We start from the raw sequence: 13,847 nt of genomic DNA, 5'->3' as shown, positions 1-13,847 counted from the left end.
GATAAATTTCGAAAAAAATTCTAATCTAATTAATCACTACTCTAATTAAGCATTGTTTATCACCTCTCCACTTGGCATTTGTATTTTTAAAATTCTAACAAACCATTAAATCATTACTCTAACTACCATTTATAGTTTCAAAATCTTAATAGCGCATATAATGAAATTCTAAGCAATTTAACATTACACACTATTATTTATTTTAAAATTTTTTAAAGATATTAAATTCCATTCACTAACCTCTTCATGGATGGAACCAGCAGTATAGACAACGCCGTCCAAGCGATAGATACAATTCGGGTCGTCTTTCATTTTCGCAATTTGAATGTAGTGATTTTTTGGCGTAAACTTTTTCTAGAATTTGGGTTTGGGGATGAATGAATATGGTGAGATGTAATTTAAAACAAGTGAATTTGAATTCCTTATATACATATATATGTACTAAATCGAAGCTAGTAGATTCGATTTACCACTAGCATTCATTGCATGTAAATCGAAGTCACTCAATTTGATTTATTACTAGCTTAAATCGAATCCATTCACTTCGAATTATTATAGACACATACCATGGGTCTAAATCGATGCAAATGGTTTTGACTTACTGTGGGTGAATTTTGAACATTATTAAATCAAAGCTGACAAATTCGATTTATGCCTATATCTAGTAGTTCAAATCTACTTGATTCGATTTATCACTAGAATGGCTAAATCGATGTAAATCAATTCGATTCACATAGAATTGTGTATCCATGCACGTAACTGTTCTTGGTTTAGGGGATTCATATAAATTTAATTTTTATTTTATTTTTTTACGTGATTTGCCCTAATGTTTGTCTTAATTATTACAAATTTATTAACTAGATATATATTTAATAAATTAAAAGAGTTTAAATTTAATGTATTGACAGAATGTAATTAAATTATTCAGAACAATTATATATGCGATCAATTTAAAAAATAATTATTTCTGCTTATATGGTTAGATGTGGCAGGTAAGGTAGCCCGGCTCGGCCCTCCTAATGGCTAGTTGGCAGCTAATTTCTTTCATGTTTTTGCATACAATTTCAGAAATATTTTAATAAATCGACAATTTTTAAATTCAAAAATAAAGCCTTTATAATTTTAAATTTCTAATATAGTTATCAATCAAGTATTTTATAACAAAATAATTCAACCAATATTATCCAAATCAAAATAAACATTGTTTAAAACATCTAATTGAACATTGTCCAAGCGTCGAAGAGATGAAGCAACTTACGATAAAGAGGCGTGACGGAAACGTGCGAGCAAATGACGGACGAGTGTGAGCCTGGAACACTGAAAAGAGAGTTGCGAGGAGGAAACTCGTGTGAAAAGAGGCACGACGGATGCCGACGACGGTGTCCGAAAGTGTCTACGTGTGTGATAGTTAAGGAGAGAGCCATAAAGGTAGAGAGCTCGTGAAACAGAGGAAAAGAGTGACTAATTTTTACTAGGATTAGAGATTGATTTGAAATTGTGGAAGTGTTAACCACTTTAGCAGACAATTGGGATTATGAGTTTGAGTAGTTTTTTTGTTTAAAAAAGAAAGAAAAATAAAATAAAATAACAGGTTCGTTGAGTAAGTCCGTCCCATCAAAGTCTGTCAAAGTATGTGGATTATACTATGCGAGTTAGCTGGATTTTTTATTATGGCGGTTTCAAAATTCTAATCCGATTCACTTTTTTGGGCGAGTTAAACGAGTCGGCACGACAGGTTTCGGTTCATTTGTCATCCCTAAATGTGATATTACGTAATTGAATATATGTATAAAATTACTTTAATTTACAAAATAGTACATCAAAATTAAATTAAATCAAAATCTATTAGTACCTGTTAATCCACTAATATAAATAAATGGAATAAGTCTCTAACTATCCATGACCAAATAAAATATTTTTTTTTGCTGAGTCATCAAAAAATGGAAAAAGAAATGATACATTACTCTTTTGGTACTCTTATACTCAATATCACACCTATCAACTAGCCTATTCATCTCTACCAATATACATTTCCAAATAGCTCTGTATATTACATAAATGAATGTGATGAATTAGTTGTTATTTAATCTAATGACTAATTAATGACTGAATAATCACTTCTCACAAATGCAACCTGGAAAAGGGTTTGCATAGAAATTCTCTTCCAATTTGGGGTGGCGATCAATTTTTCTAGGATGTGGTGCTCCCACATTGTTTTTGTGTATGCTCTTAACCTTAGATGAGAAATCTTCCCAAGAAATTAAGTCACTGTCTAACTCATCAACCAACCTAACAAACTTTTGCCTGCAACATGTTGAAAAACATCATTAATTAGACACCACATACTTGCCCATTTTACCAGATGCTTGAATTGTGGAGTTATTTTTGTTCTTACAGTTTCAATTCAATAAGTGTATTTTTTTTAATTGTATTCTCATATTTATGATGAACCAAATTGTTTATTATTTATCTAATAGTTTGTTGATCTCTATTTGAATTTTTTTTTTTATGATTGCTAATTGTAACAATTTATCCAATATTTATGATTTCTTGATGGCAGATAATTTTATGATGATATTTTCATTAATATTTGATAACTACTGGAAACAAAAAATAAATTGTTACTAAAAATATCATTAAAAAATTCATTTTTTGAAATTTACTTCTTTTAACAATTAGTGATTGAAAAAAAATATTAGTAAAACTTTTTCATTAGCTAATTTTATAAAAACTAACGTTGTTGCCCTAATATCCTAAATGTAACCAAAGGCTACTAATCAAATGATGATATATAAAATTTTAAAATGGTTCTTCAAATTAGCTGCATATACTAAAATGGTTTTTGAGATTTTAAAATGTTAGTCTCTTGTTCTTTTTCATTATATGATCTATCACACTGATAAGAATTAACATAAAATATTTTTATTAATTACAGTGATATAATTAGTGCAATTAGAATGTCTAAACCTACTTTACTTTAGTGAATGGAATGGATTGTTTTAGAGATTAATTTGAATTAGATAATTATTAGGCTGCGTTTGTTTACCAAAATTGTATTTGACATATGAAACATAAACAATTATATTTAGAGACACTAAATTAGTATGTTTTGTGTTAATTCTGATAAAAATGATATAGAGGCACAACTTATTTTTTATTTCTTTTTTATTCTTATTAATTTTTTATAATTGTATTTTTTTAATATTATATTTTTCTTCTCAAGTTTTTTGAATAAAAAAAAGAATAAATTAAATTTTTATAATATGTTCTAGTTTATCATCAAACAGAATATAAAAACACAAACTTTTGTGTTTCTGTTTTTTGTGTCTTGTCTTGTTTTATTCTCAGAAACAACGCAACTTTAACTACTATGTACTAAAAAAAATCTTGATATAAATAGAAATAAGAAAATAATTACTTGTTTGGGGCAATGGTTTTACGAAATCCTTGAAATGCTCTGTGACCTCGTACTGCTTTAGCCATGTTGCCATCATAGGTGTAAAGAAAAGCATCACTTTCAACCGAAATAACATAATCCAAAGCAGCAAGCTGATTCTGGTGGATCCTAAAGGGTTCAAGCTCTTCTTTTGTGGCCAAAGTGGAGTGTGAGAAGACATTAGGGTACTTGGTTTCAAGTGGTTTGAGTCCTTGTGAGCCATAAATGTTACCAGCAGCTATGTAGATTTTTGTGTCAAGAGGGAACCCAATTGCTTCAAGGAACAATGCTACTTCTCTTGGAGTCATGGGGCAAACACCCTTTAGGCGCTTTGATTTGCCATCAATCTCTTTGTTCTTCCAATGTTTCACTTTGTATCTCATTTCTCTCAGTTCTCTTGCTTCTTCTTTTGTTAGGTTGTGATTGCATCCTGTGAAAGCAAGCATGTCCTTTTCATATCTGCATTTTGTTTTCCATGTTTTTATAAGACAATTGTTAATTAGAAGCTAGGTTTGCTTAGTTTACTGGTTTAATTTTAATACGGGCTTTTATAGAATTGCGAAAACTCATGTGCAGTCGACTTCACGTGAAGTTGATAAGTGAGAGTCGTTAAATGACTTAATTGATTTGATTAAATTTTCATCTAACAGCTCTTAAATATCAACTTCACATGAAGTCGACTGCAGCTGAGTTTTTACCTTATAGAATTTAAAATCTTTAATCGACAATCAACTAACAAAGTGGTTGATGAGCAAAGATTAAAAAGGAGAGAAAGAAAAATTTAAAAAGAAAATATTGAATCAATTTTTAATTTTTCATCTACCAAAAAAAGATACGTACAAATATCAATTTCTAAAGTTTACTTAGGCACCTTAGATGGAGGGCAAGATAATGCGTATTGTTTCTAAGTCTATTTACCAACTTCATTGCAAGCCCTTCAATTGGCACTGAAAATCTAAGAGCTTTATACATGGTACGACAACGTATTTTCTGAATTGAATCAGGAAGACCATTATTGACAAGGCGAGAATCAGTGTGGGTGAATTTTATCACTTTCTGTCTTCTCAATAATCCCATCATCTCCCCTTTGTAGTAGCTACCCTACATTCTCCAATGCAATTCCACATATCTTTAGTTTCAGAACCACCATGATATTCAATACTTATTTATTTGGTAATTATTATCTCAAGATAAAAATATAAATTATTTGGAGAAAAATGCCAAAACATATAAATAAATAGGATAAAATATATTTTTATTTTTAAAATTTGGTAAAAATTTAAAAAATACACTTATTTTTTAATTTTAATTTTGTCCAAAAATTTTTTGATTTACGTCAAATATACTTTTGACCGCTAATTTTTAAAAAAATTTAGGACCAATTTAACAATAATTATTAAAAACAACCTTTAATACAAATAAATCAAGCATAGACTGCATAGTTGTCATGCATTATTGTTGGATTGGTCTTAAATTTTTTAAAAATTTAGCTATCGGGAGAATATTTGATGTAAATCGAAAATTTTTGAGATAAAATTGAAACAAAATAAAACTTAAGGATATTTTTAAATTTTTGCTAAATTTTAGAAGACAAAAAAATATACTTTATCCTAAATAAATATGTTAGAAAAATTCATAATTTTCCTACTTTAATTTGTTTTTTATTTTTTATTTTTATATTTTTTTTATCTTGAGATATTTAGGTAGCATTTATTTTTAAAGACAAAATACAAATATGGAGAAAAAAAGTTTTAAAGATAAAGATAAATACAAAATACTTTGTTCCATACCATGATCTTATGTATTTTTGTATTTCTAGAAATAGAGAAAACAAGAAAGTGAAACAAAATTAAACAAAATATTTTATGTTATTGCTATCTCTTTGTATTTTGTCAAGTTTTTGCTATCAAATACTAGCTTACCAAACATAGGTTAATTATAGTAACACTTAAATAAGGGTATATCTAAAATAAGTATAATAATTTTGTAGATATTAAATGTGTCATATTTATATAAATTATTAGATTTTATTAAATAAAAATTAAAAACTAATATAAAAAAAATATTAATAGACTATAATAAATACAGAATATCTTAGTACATAAATAAATATCTTTTAATATATAATACTTTAAATGATAATATAATCTTATATGTTTTAGAAAATAAATATAAAATATATAAATACAAAAATATAAGTATTTTTTATTCATTAAAATTAAATATTATGTAATAAAATTTTTATAATATTAAAAAATTATAGTAAATTTTAAATATAATAATCTAATTATTTATCAAGTAATATAAAATAAAATTTAATTATTTTATATTTTTATGTTGCAATTTAAAATATCTTTTTAATATAATTTTTAATATTATAAAAAAATTTTGTATAATAATTAATCTTAATAAATAAAAAATTTATATTTTTTGTATTTATATATTTTATATTTATTTATTTAAAAATAAAAGATTATATTATTATTTAAAATATTATATATGAAAAACTATTTATTTATGTATTAAAATATTTTATATTTATTAAAGTTTGTGAATACTCTTTTTTTATATTAATTTTTTATTTTTATTTATTAAAATCTAATAACATATATAAATGTAACACATCCAATACAAACATAAGTTAAGTATGGTAACACTTAAATAATGTGTTATATTTATTGCCTTGGACCAAGAAACTGGAGCTTTCAATGCTGGCCTAATTGCTGCAAATCTTGGTGGCAGAGATTCCACTATTGGAACCTCATCTTCTAAGACTTTAATAAAGTTCCTCCAGTTGAAAATTTGTTTAAAACCACTGGCACAAAATAAGAAAAAATATCATGTCTTTTATTCATTTTTATAGTTTTATCAAATATTCAATTATTTTTTATAATTTAAAAATTTATAATTAAATTTTTATTTAGATCTTTTTATTTTGTTGTTAAAAAATATATTTTTATTTTAAAATATTTATTTTTGTATTTATTGTAGAATGAATTATAAAATATTCTAAAAAAACATTTTATTATATTTTTTTCTTAAAAATTAACAACTAAGAAAGATTTAATTGTATTTTTTATCTAATAAAAAATCGAATTATATCCCCATGAAATTAGAGTTTTTTTTCCTCTCTGAAAATACAAGTATATGTGAGAATTAATACCTGCTATCTGTCCAAAATGAATGATGGTCTAATGTTGGTAAAACCAAAGTAGCATTCATAAGTTTGGCTATAGCGACCATGTCACTTATCTGCAATATGATTGAAATTTCATATTATATTGTATAATATTAAAGCAGAGGAAATTAAATTTAATTGAAGAATAAATAGTGCTAAAGTAATTAATTTAATTGCATACTCCAGTTGTCATTTGATTTAATCCTCCATTGGCGTGAACCAAAAGGTAGCCATTTGTGGCGTTTCCTACTTTCGCTGTAGAATAAAATACAATTTCCATAGGTAACCACAAATCAGTGTTGGTAATTGGGTACTCGAATTTAGAAGAAATAAGAACATTGGACCATGTTTTTACTCTTTAGTTGACTATCAATGCATTTGTAGTAGTTGTCACTTTTGGGATGCTTCCAGATTTCCAGAGTCTAGCTAACAAAATCAAATACAAACCAATGATATTTTGACTACATTTGTGAAGGCCAAGATATATCAAAACCACTTACAAAGTAAATCATATATATGAAGTTTGACTATGATACGGTATCTATGATATTTAAAAAATATTATTAAAATTAAAATAATATTTTTTTATTAAACAACACTCTTTCAAAAGTATTATTAAAAAAATATTACTAAAATAAAATAATATAATTTTAAAGACACTTATATAATTATCATAACTATTATAACATAGTCATACTAAAAAAAATTTTTTATTGGAAAAATAGTCATACTAAAATTTATCATATACAAAATGCTATATGCTGATTATCATCACTTGATACGTCATTTTTGTGTCTTTTTTCGTATTTTCCTTTTGGTTGGTAAGTTTTGCTACTCGTTTTAAATCTATTTTCAGCATATCAACCATTTCCCATAAGCTAATGCATGCATTAGAAGCAATTAAGAACGGGAAGAGAGACACACATGATGGAAATGAACAGAAAAGAAAGTTGTATATATACCGAATGCGTGTGAGATGAATTTTTATGCTGCACGATGTTAGACCTTATTGCACGATGGACATCAAGCTGATGAGAAAAGATATGCATCAACAAAAACTTAAGCAAGAAACACATCAACAACAAAACTATTAAGCCCCAAAACATGTGACGCCCTTGCTTCATCCTACATAGTTTTTGCCAATGTCTTATCCTATGCCGCACACTACACATTGATAATAACCCATGTCGTTCTTCTCCTCCCTCTAATAAACCCCTACTTCTTATTGGCATGAATATTTATATATGTAATCAATAAGACCCAGGATTATTTGGTGAAGTAGAAGAAATTAATATATGAAGAAGAATTGTGGTAGAGTTTTGCGTTGTTGTTCTTTTTATGTGTTTGGTGTGGCTTTTGCGTAGTTGAACCATGAGTCAACATTGCCATCAGCCCATCACGTACAAAACGGAATATGAGGCGATACCCTCTCGCTGTTTCACGTGTTTTTAGATTATTCTCTATGCTATAATAAGTCTCAAAATTTTAATAAGGAAATTACCACTTCTTAGCTTAATTGACTCTCCTTCATGTAACTGCAGATTTTTATATTATTTGTATATTAAAAATTAGTTATAAATATAAATACATATTAAAATATATAATAAAAATGAGTTAAATAATATATATTTTTATACATAAATATATAATAATTATGCGATTAATTTTTTGTATGAACGTAGTATTTTTAAATCCCTAAATCCTTTTGATGAAAGTATATTACTAATTACCAATGAGTTATAGTTCAAATGTCATAGTCTCTCCATACTCACTAAGTCACACATTCGAATCTCCCTATCTTTGGTTAAAAAAAAAAAGTATATTACTAATTCTCAATTTTTTTTTATGGTCCGAAATATAGGTTTGGTTGATCGAAAAGACTATGGACAGAAAAGCAAAGTTGGAAGAAAGGAAGTAGGATAATGGGCCTGAAGAGAGGGTAATAAAAGCCCAATCAAAAAGGAAGAACAAACCCTAACCTTGCCTGGTTTATTTTTGTGCGTGTATATAACCATGGAGCTGATTCAGCTTGGTGCAGCTTCCGCCGTGCATCAACCCGAAGCAACAGTTGCAGGAGGCGAGGGAGCATCTTCTTCAAGCGAAAATGGTGAAAGGTCGCCAAGGAGAGCGTGTCAGGTTTCCCTTTCTAACTCTCTCCACATTGTTTTTTGATCTTTTGCATTATGTTGATGACCTAATACTATTCACAACTGTATCGTTTCTGGAAGAAAAAAAGAGAAATGTTTGTGATTTTTGTTTTTGTTAGTGATTTAATGTGAAATGCACATTTGTGATGTGGTTGATGAAGATCAAGATTTGGTTTAGGGTTTAGGGTTTCTGTTTGCTTTGGCTAATGGGTTAAGGTGCTTAAGTGATATAATGTGGTGAGGAGCAATGCTGAATTAACTTCTCAGACAGTAACATTGTATTTTCCTGTAAAATGAACAATGTGTGTGGATTCATGTGCATCTGAAAGTTGAGGCTTTGGGAGTTTTAGGCTCTGTTATCAGTTGTATGCATGTGTATTAAAATTTCTGCTGAATGTTCGATGTGTTTTGGAGATGCTTTGTTGATTATGAATTGAATATCATCATTTTATGTTGTAAAATGTGAATGCATATGCTCATCGTGCATTTCTGAGGGAGATTTATCTAAGAAATGAAAATTGTTGACCGTGTTGTACTTTTGTGTTGTATTCAGACTTTATGTCAGGGGTTCAATCCTTGGATACAAGAGGTACACTTCTTCCACCCTCCTATAGTAAATTGGTGTTTTGTGGTTTATATTACTAAAAGTGGGATTTATGAATTTATCTCAAGAATGGCATATAAATTGTGTGTGGATTCAGTTGGCATGACTTGATATATGCTAAGATATTGGTAGTGTTCTTTCAGGTCCAAGTCAAACCAATATCCAAACACCTCTCTTATCCAGATTGAGGGAGTAAACACTAAGGAAGAGGTTGCATGGTATGCTGGGAAGCGTATGGCATACATATACAAAGCCAAGGTAAAGAAGAATGGATCCCACTATCGCTGCATTTGGGGTAAGGTTACCAGGCCTCATGGTAACAGTGGTATTGTCCGTGCTAAGTTCAAGTCAAACCTGCCACCAAAATCAATGGTAATTTTCAAGGCAGTGAAATGTTCAATTGTTCTTCGATTGGCTTTTGTATGATTTTCTGATGGTTTTGGGTGTTGATTCATCTGCAGGGAGCAAGGGTCAGAGTCTTCATGTATCCAAGCAATATATGAGGTAATTTTACAATCTAATTGGTGTATTTTGTCATCTGAATTTCGGGATATTCCTCATGTGGTTTCAACTTAGAGAATGGCTTACCCATGATCAAGTTTGCATACTAAATTAATATGCTTCTTTGTATTTTGAATGTTACATTCTGAAACTGTGTTCTACTAGTTAAAGTCAGATTATCTTTGAACCTAATGTCAGTATCATTGTGTCATTGTTTATTATTTTGATTTTTGAAATTATGTTTCATTTGAAAAGAATATTGCACATAGTTCTTCTTGGGAACTCATCTCTATGAAACATACTCCCAGGATTTTATTTGTGCATATAGTAAATGAAAAACCTTTCTGCTTGAGCGTTCTCCTCTATCCGTGGAGATAAGCTCCAATGTAATTGGCTTATAGTTTACTTCACTCACTCCTCCCCTCACCTCCCCCAAGAAAAAGAAGTCATTAGAACTACAATAGTAATCCAATCTTCTCCAAATCTATTGTTGTCTATATGCTCTGTGATGCCTATTTTTTATTTTGAAAGTTCTGTTTCTTGCCAAAGAAACATGCACATAGTTCTTCTTGGGAACATATATTAACAAAAACTATTCCCAGGATTTTATCTGTGCATATAGCAAGTAAAAAACCTTTCTGCTTGAGCCTTTTCCTGTATTTGTGGAGATGTGCTCCAATGTAATTGGCTTACAGATTTACACACACTGTTCCCCCACCCAACATTTTCATTCGTCTCGTCCGAATTAGTTTTGTGTGTTCATTTTTCCTTTTTTTTGGTTTCCTTCTGATTCTAAAAAAGTAACTAATGTGTATAACGCCTTTATTTTATTCTTGTTTACAGATTCTCTGGGCCTCTTGTTGTAGTGAATTTTGTGTGGGCATAGAAGGAATTTGCATATTACCAGTTAAATTTTGATGTCCGTAACTCTTAAGCAGAATAGCTTTTCATTATTTAGGATGGTGAATGAACCCAATTTCATGTTAGTTCTCACTTCTTTGGTTATTAATGAGGATTGAGCCTCAACTTTCATCAATCTTTTTACCGCCGTTAATGCAAATATTTACGATGCTGAGGAAAAAATATCTTAAAATGTGAATTGAATTTACTAGTTCGTACTTACGAAGAAAAATGGAGTTATAAGAGTCTCGGAGACAAATGATGCATCTTTTTTAGGCCGTTGTCTAACATATGCCATTAAGTATTAACTCAGCAGATGTTGATTGTTCCCATTCTCCCAAAGTCATTTATGCTCAGCTGATTAGCGGTTACCAACTTCCGATTCATAAAAGAAAAAATAAATAAAAAGGTAAAAAGGTCTCCCCTCAATCTGTGGTAACAAGTTGCGTGGAGCCGTGGATGAAAATTATGTGCACGTTTTTTTGTTTCATTGTAGGGAAAAAGAAAGGCATTTGGCCCAAGTAGAAATAACAAATTAATGTAATTTTCTGTTAGAAGTTTCAAAAAGGAATACAGATGTACCATTGTCTTATTCTACAAATTTGGTAGGAATAATTTAAATATCTTCACAAGATGAAGCTGTTAGGATGTCTAAAATATCTGTTCAAACCTAACTAATGGTAAAAACAAAAGAATTATTTATAAACCAAAAATTCATAACATTTTAATTGAATAAAACGTATCTTAACCAAAATGTATACTGCTGAGGCTTTTCAGTTTTTATTTTTCTAAATAGACAACCAACGGTATTTTACAGAAAATTGGGTCACAAATCACAATGGTGTAATATAGGAACTTGGCACGTGTGTTGTATACAATGGTAAGCAAGGATAGTGATGGATACTTGGATAGGATAGGGTTTAAGTTCTATTCTCATTCTATTTTACATTCTTCAACCCGAATTCTACTCATCCTACGCGTGAGTTTACATTCTTCAACCCGAATTCTACTTCACAACCAATCCTCTCTGATCCAACCTGCAAAAATCAAATTTGATTTCACTCAAATACAATATTTAGTTCTTCTATATTCCATAATATCAATTATTATTTATTTATTATTAGCAAATTAAATTACTAGTTTGATAAACCTAAATACTTGTATAAAAAAGAGCAATTTGAATTTAAGTTTATATATATATATATATATGAATTTATATGGGAGACCACTTGAGCTAAAATTCATTGGCACTCATTAATTATATGCATATATAGTTTTATGAACTTACATATATATTAAGTGTGGGTTAAACAAATAAGGATGAATATCCATGAATTCAGATAGACGATAGTGCTGCTAGTTCTATAGTTAAATGTAAATGGGTTGGATATAGAAGGTTCAAGTTTTAATTTGCGGTATCTTAAAAAAACTACATTTGATCTAAGAAAAGGATCATTTTTTTTAACGAAATATTCAAGTTCCATATACTTGTGATTCACACAATCAAACCATTTTTAAGCATATATGTCTTTAAGATATGTGTGATTGGGAGAATTATAAAGTATTTTTAAGAAATTTAAGATAAAAATATCATATTCTCGTTGGTTCAAAGTTTATAAAATTATTCTTTGATAAATTTTATTTCAAAGAATCAAAATACTATCATTTTAGTTCTCACTCATCCTTTGGGTATATTTAATTTTTATGGGAATCAAATTTAGATAATAAAAGAAAAAGATTAAATTATTCTTACTAATCTAACTCTAACTCTCTCTTTCACTTTTCCGTCCTTCTCATTTTACGTTGAAACAAAACCCTAGCAGAGACGTCTTCTCTGCACGTCTTCTCTGCTTCTTCCAAATTCATGGAGGCACCACCTCGCCGTCGATTTGAGTTTGCACCACTGTCATGCACCTCATTCTAGAAGAATTTTGATCTTTTTTTTATTCGTGTTAGTGTTCCTTTTTTTGTCACTACTTTTGCGCATCTTGATCTCTTCTACCACTACTTTAGCTCATTTCTATCCTTAAATATTAGAGATATTTTTATAAATTAAAAAAAATATAAAAAGTAAAAATATTATGTTATATTTAATTTCAATCATTTTTTAAAAAATTAGGGTCAATAATAATTTTAATTAAAAATATTTGATATTATTTTATATTTATTTATACTTACTAATTTAGTGATTAATATTTTAATTAAAATTTTTAGGGTAATTCTGACTAAGTATATAAGATTTTCAAAGATAATAAATTTAACCAAACAAAAAATAACACATTTTTTGGTATATTATCAATAGTCTATAAATTTTGCTTCTACAAACCAAATATGATAATGATATATGCTTGATAATATCATTCTAAAAAATCGTATTTCTAGTAATATTATTCCTAGACATAAAAATTAATCTTCCAACTACACACCCTTGGGCTAACCATATTTAAATTTTTTATCTTCATCTTTTTGCTCTATTATTTTGTTCATGCTGGTTATTATATGCACAAAATGAAAACGTACTCCATGCTTTTCTTCCTCTGAGGTTTGACTTTCCCTTACGTGCAACTTATATAGCTTAAAAGGATTTGTACACTATGGAATCAATGACTAATAAATTGGAGAAAAAGATAATAATAATGTTGATGATGATGTAAGCTATATAACTTTTTATAACTTTACAAAAATATTAGAAATACACTAACATCATTTATCAAAATTAATTATTATGTAATTATATATAAATATATATAGAGAAAATTTTATTTTTTTTATTAGAGATGTTAAAATGATATGTCTCTTTTTTATTTATAAAATATATATATTTTTTATAATTTAAAAATTTTTATAATTTATTTTAAAATTTTTATATTAACTAATGTCAATTTTATCTATTTTTTAAAAAAATAAATTATTTTTTAAAAGAATAAATTATTTTTTAAAAAATAGATAAAATAGATAACACAGAAAAATAATTTATTTTTTTAAATAGATAAAATTGACAATAGTTAATACAGAAAATTTAAAATAAATTAAAATGAAATTTTTTAAAAATTATAAAAAAAAAGAGTGTATATTTTATAA

The 13,847-nt window shown here is 28.0% G+C and overlaps 2 protein-coding genes across 2 annotated transcripts; one reads left to right on the top strand and one right to left on the bottom strand.

Annotated features, from left to right (window-relative positions):
• Positions 1–2,114: 2,114 nt before the first annotated feature.
• On the bottom strand, positions 2,115–4,513 carry LOC112702448 (O-fucosyltransferase 28-like). Its single transcript, XM_029288130.2, has 3 exons — positions 4,308–4,513; positions 3,419–3,895; positions 2,115–2,304 (listed from the first exon to the last, which is right to left on the bottom strand). Exons 1-3 carry the CDS (start codon positions 4,511–4,513, stop codon positions 2,115–2,117), a joined length of 873 nt encoding a protein of 290 aa, XP_029143963.2.
• A 3,989-nt stretch (positions 4,514–8,502) lies between these two features.
• On the top strand, positions 8,503–10,902 carry LOC112702446 (large ribosomal subunit protein eL33w). The gene is made up of 5 exons (XM_025753469.3): positions 8,503–8,750; positions 9,315–9,350; positions 9,509–9,737; positions 9,827–9,869; positions 10,710–10,902. Exons 1-4 carry the CDS (start codon positions 8,719–8,721, stop codon positions 9,866–9,868), a joined length of 339 nt encoding a protein of 112 aa, XP_025609254.1. The 5' UTR covers positions 8,503–8,718; the 3' UTR covers position 9,869; positions 10,710–10,902.
• The last annotated feature ends 2,945 nt before the right edge of the window (positions 10,903–13,847 follow it).

Source organism: Arachis hypogaea, chromosome 7, assembly GCF_003086295.3.
Source record: "Arachis hypogaea cultivar Tifrunner chromosome 7, arahy.Tifrunner.gnm2.J5K5, whole genome shotgun sequence".
In the NCBI taxonomy this organism is placed as follows: Eukaryota; Viridiplantae; Streptophyta; class Magnoliopsida; order Fabales; family Fabaceae; genus Arachis; species Arachis hypogaea.
Note: the sequence above shows the minus strand (reverse complement) of the source record. Positions and strands in the feature narration are given on the sequence as shown.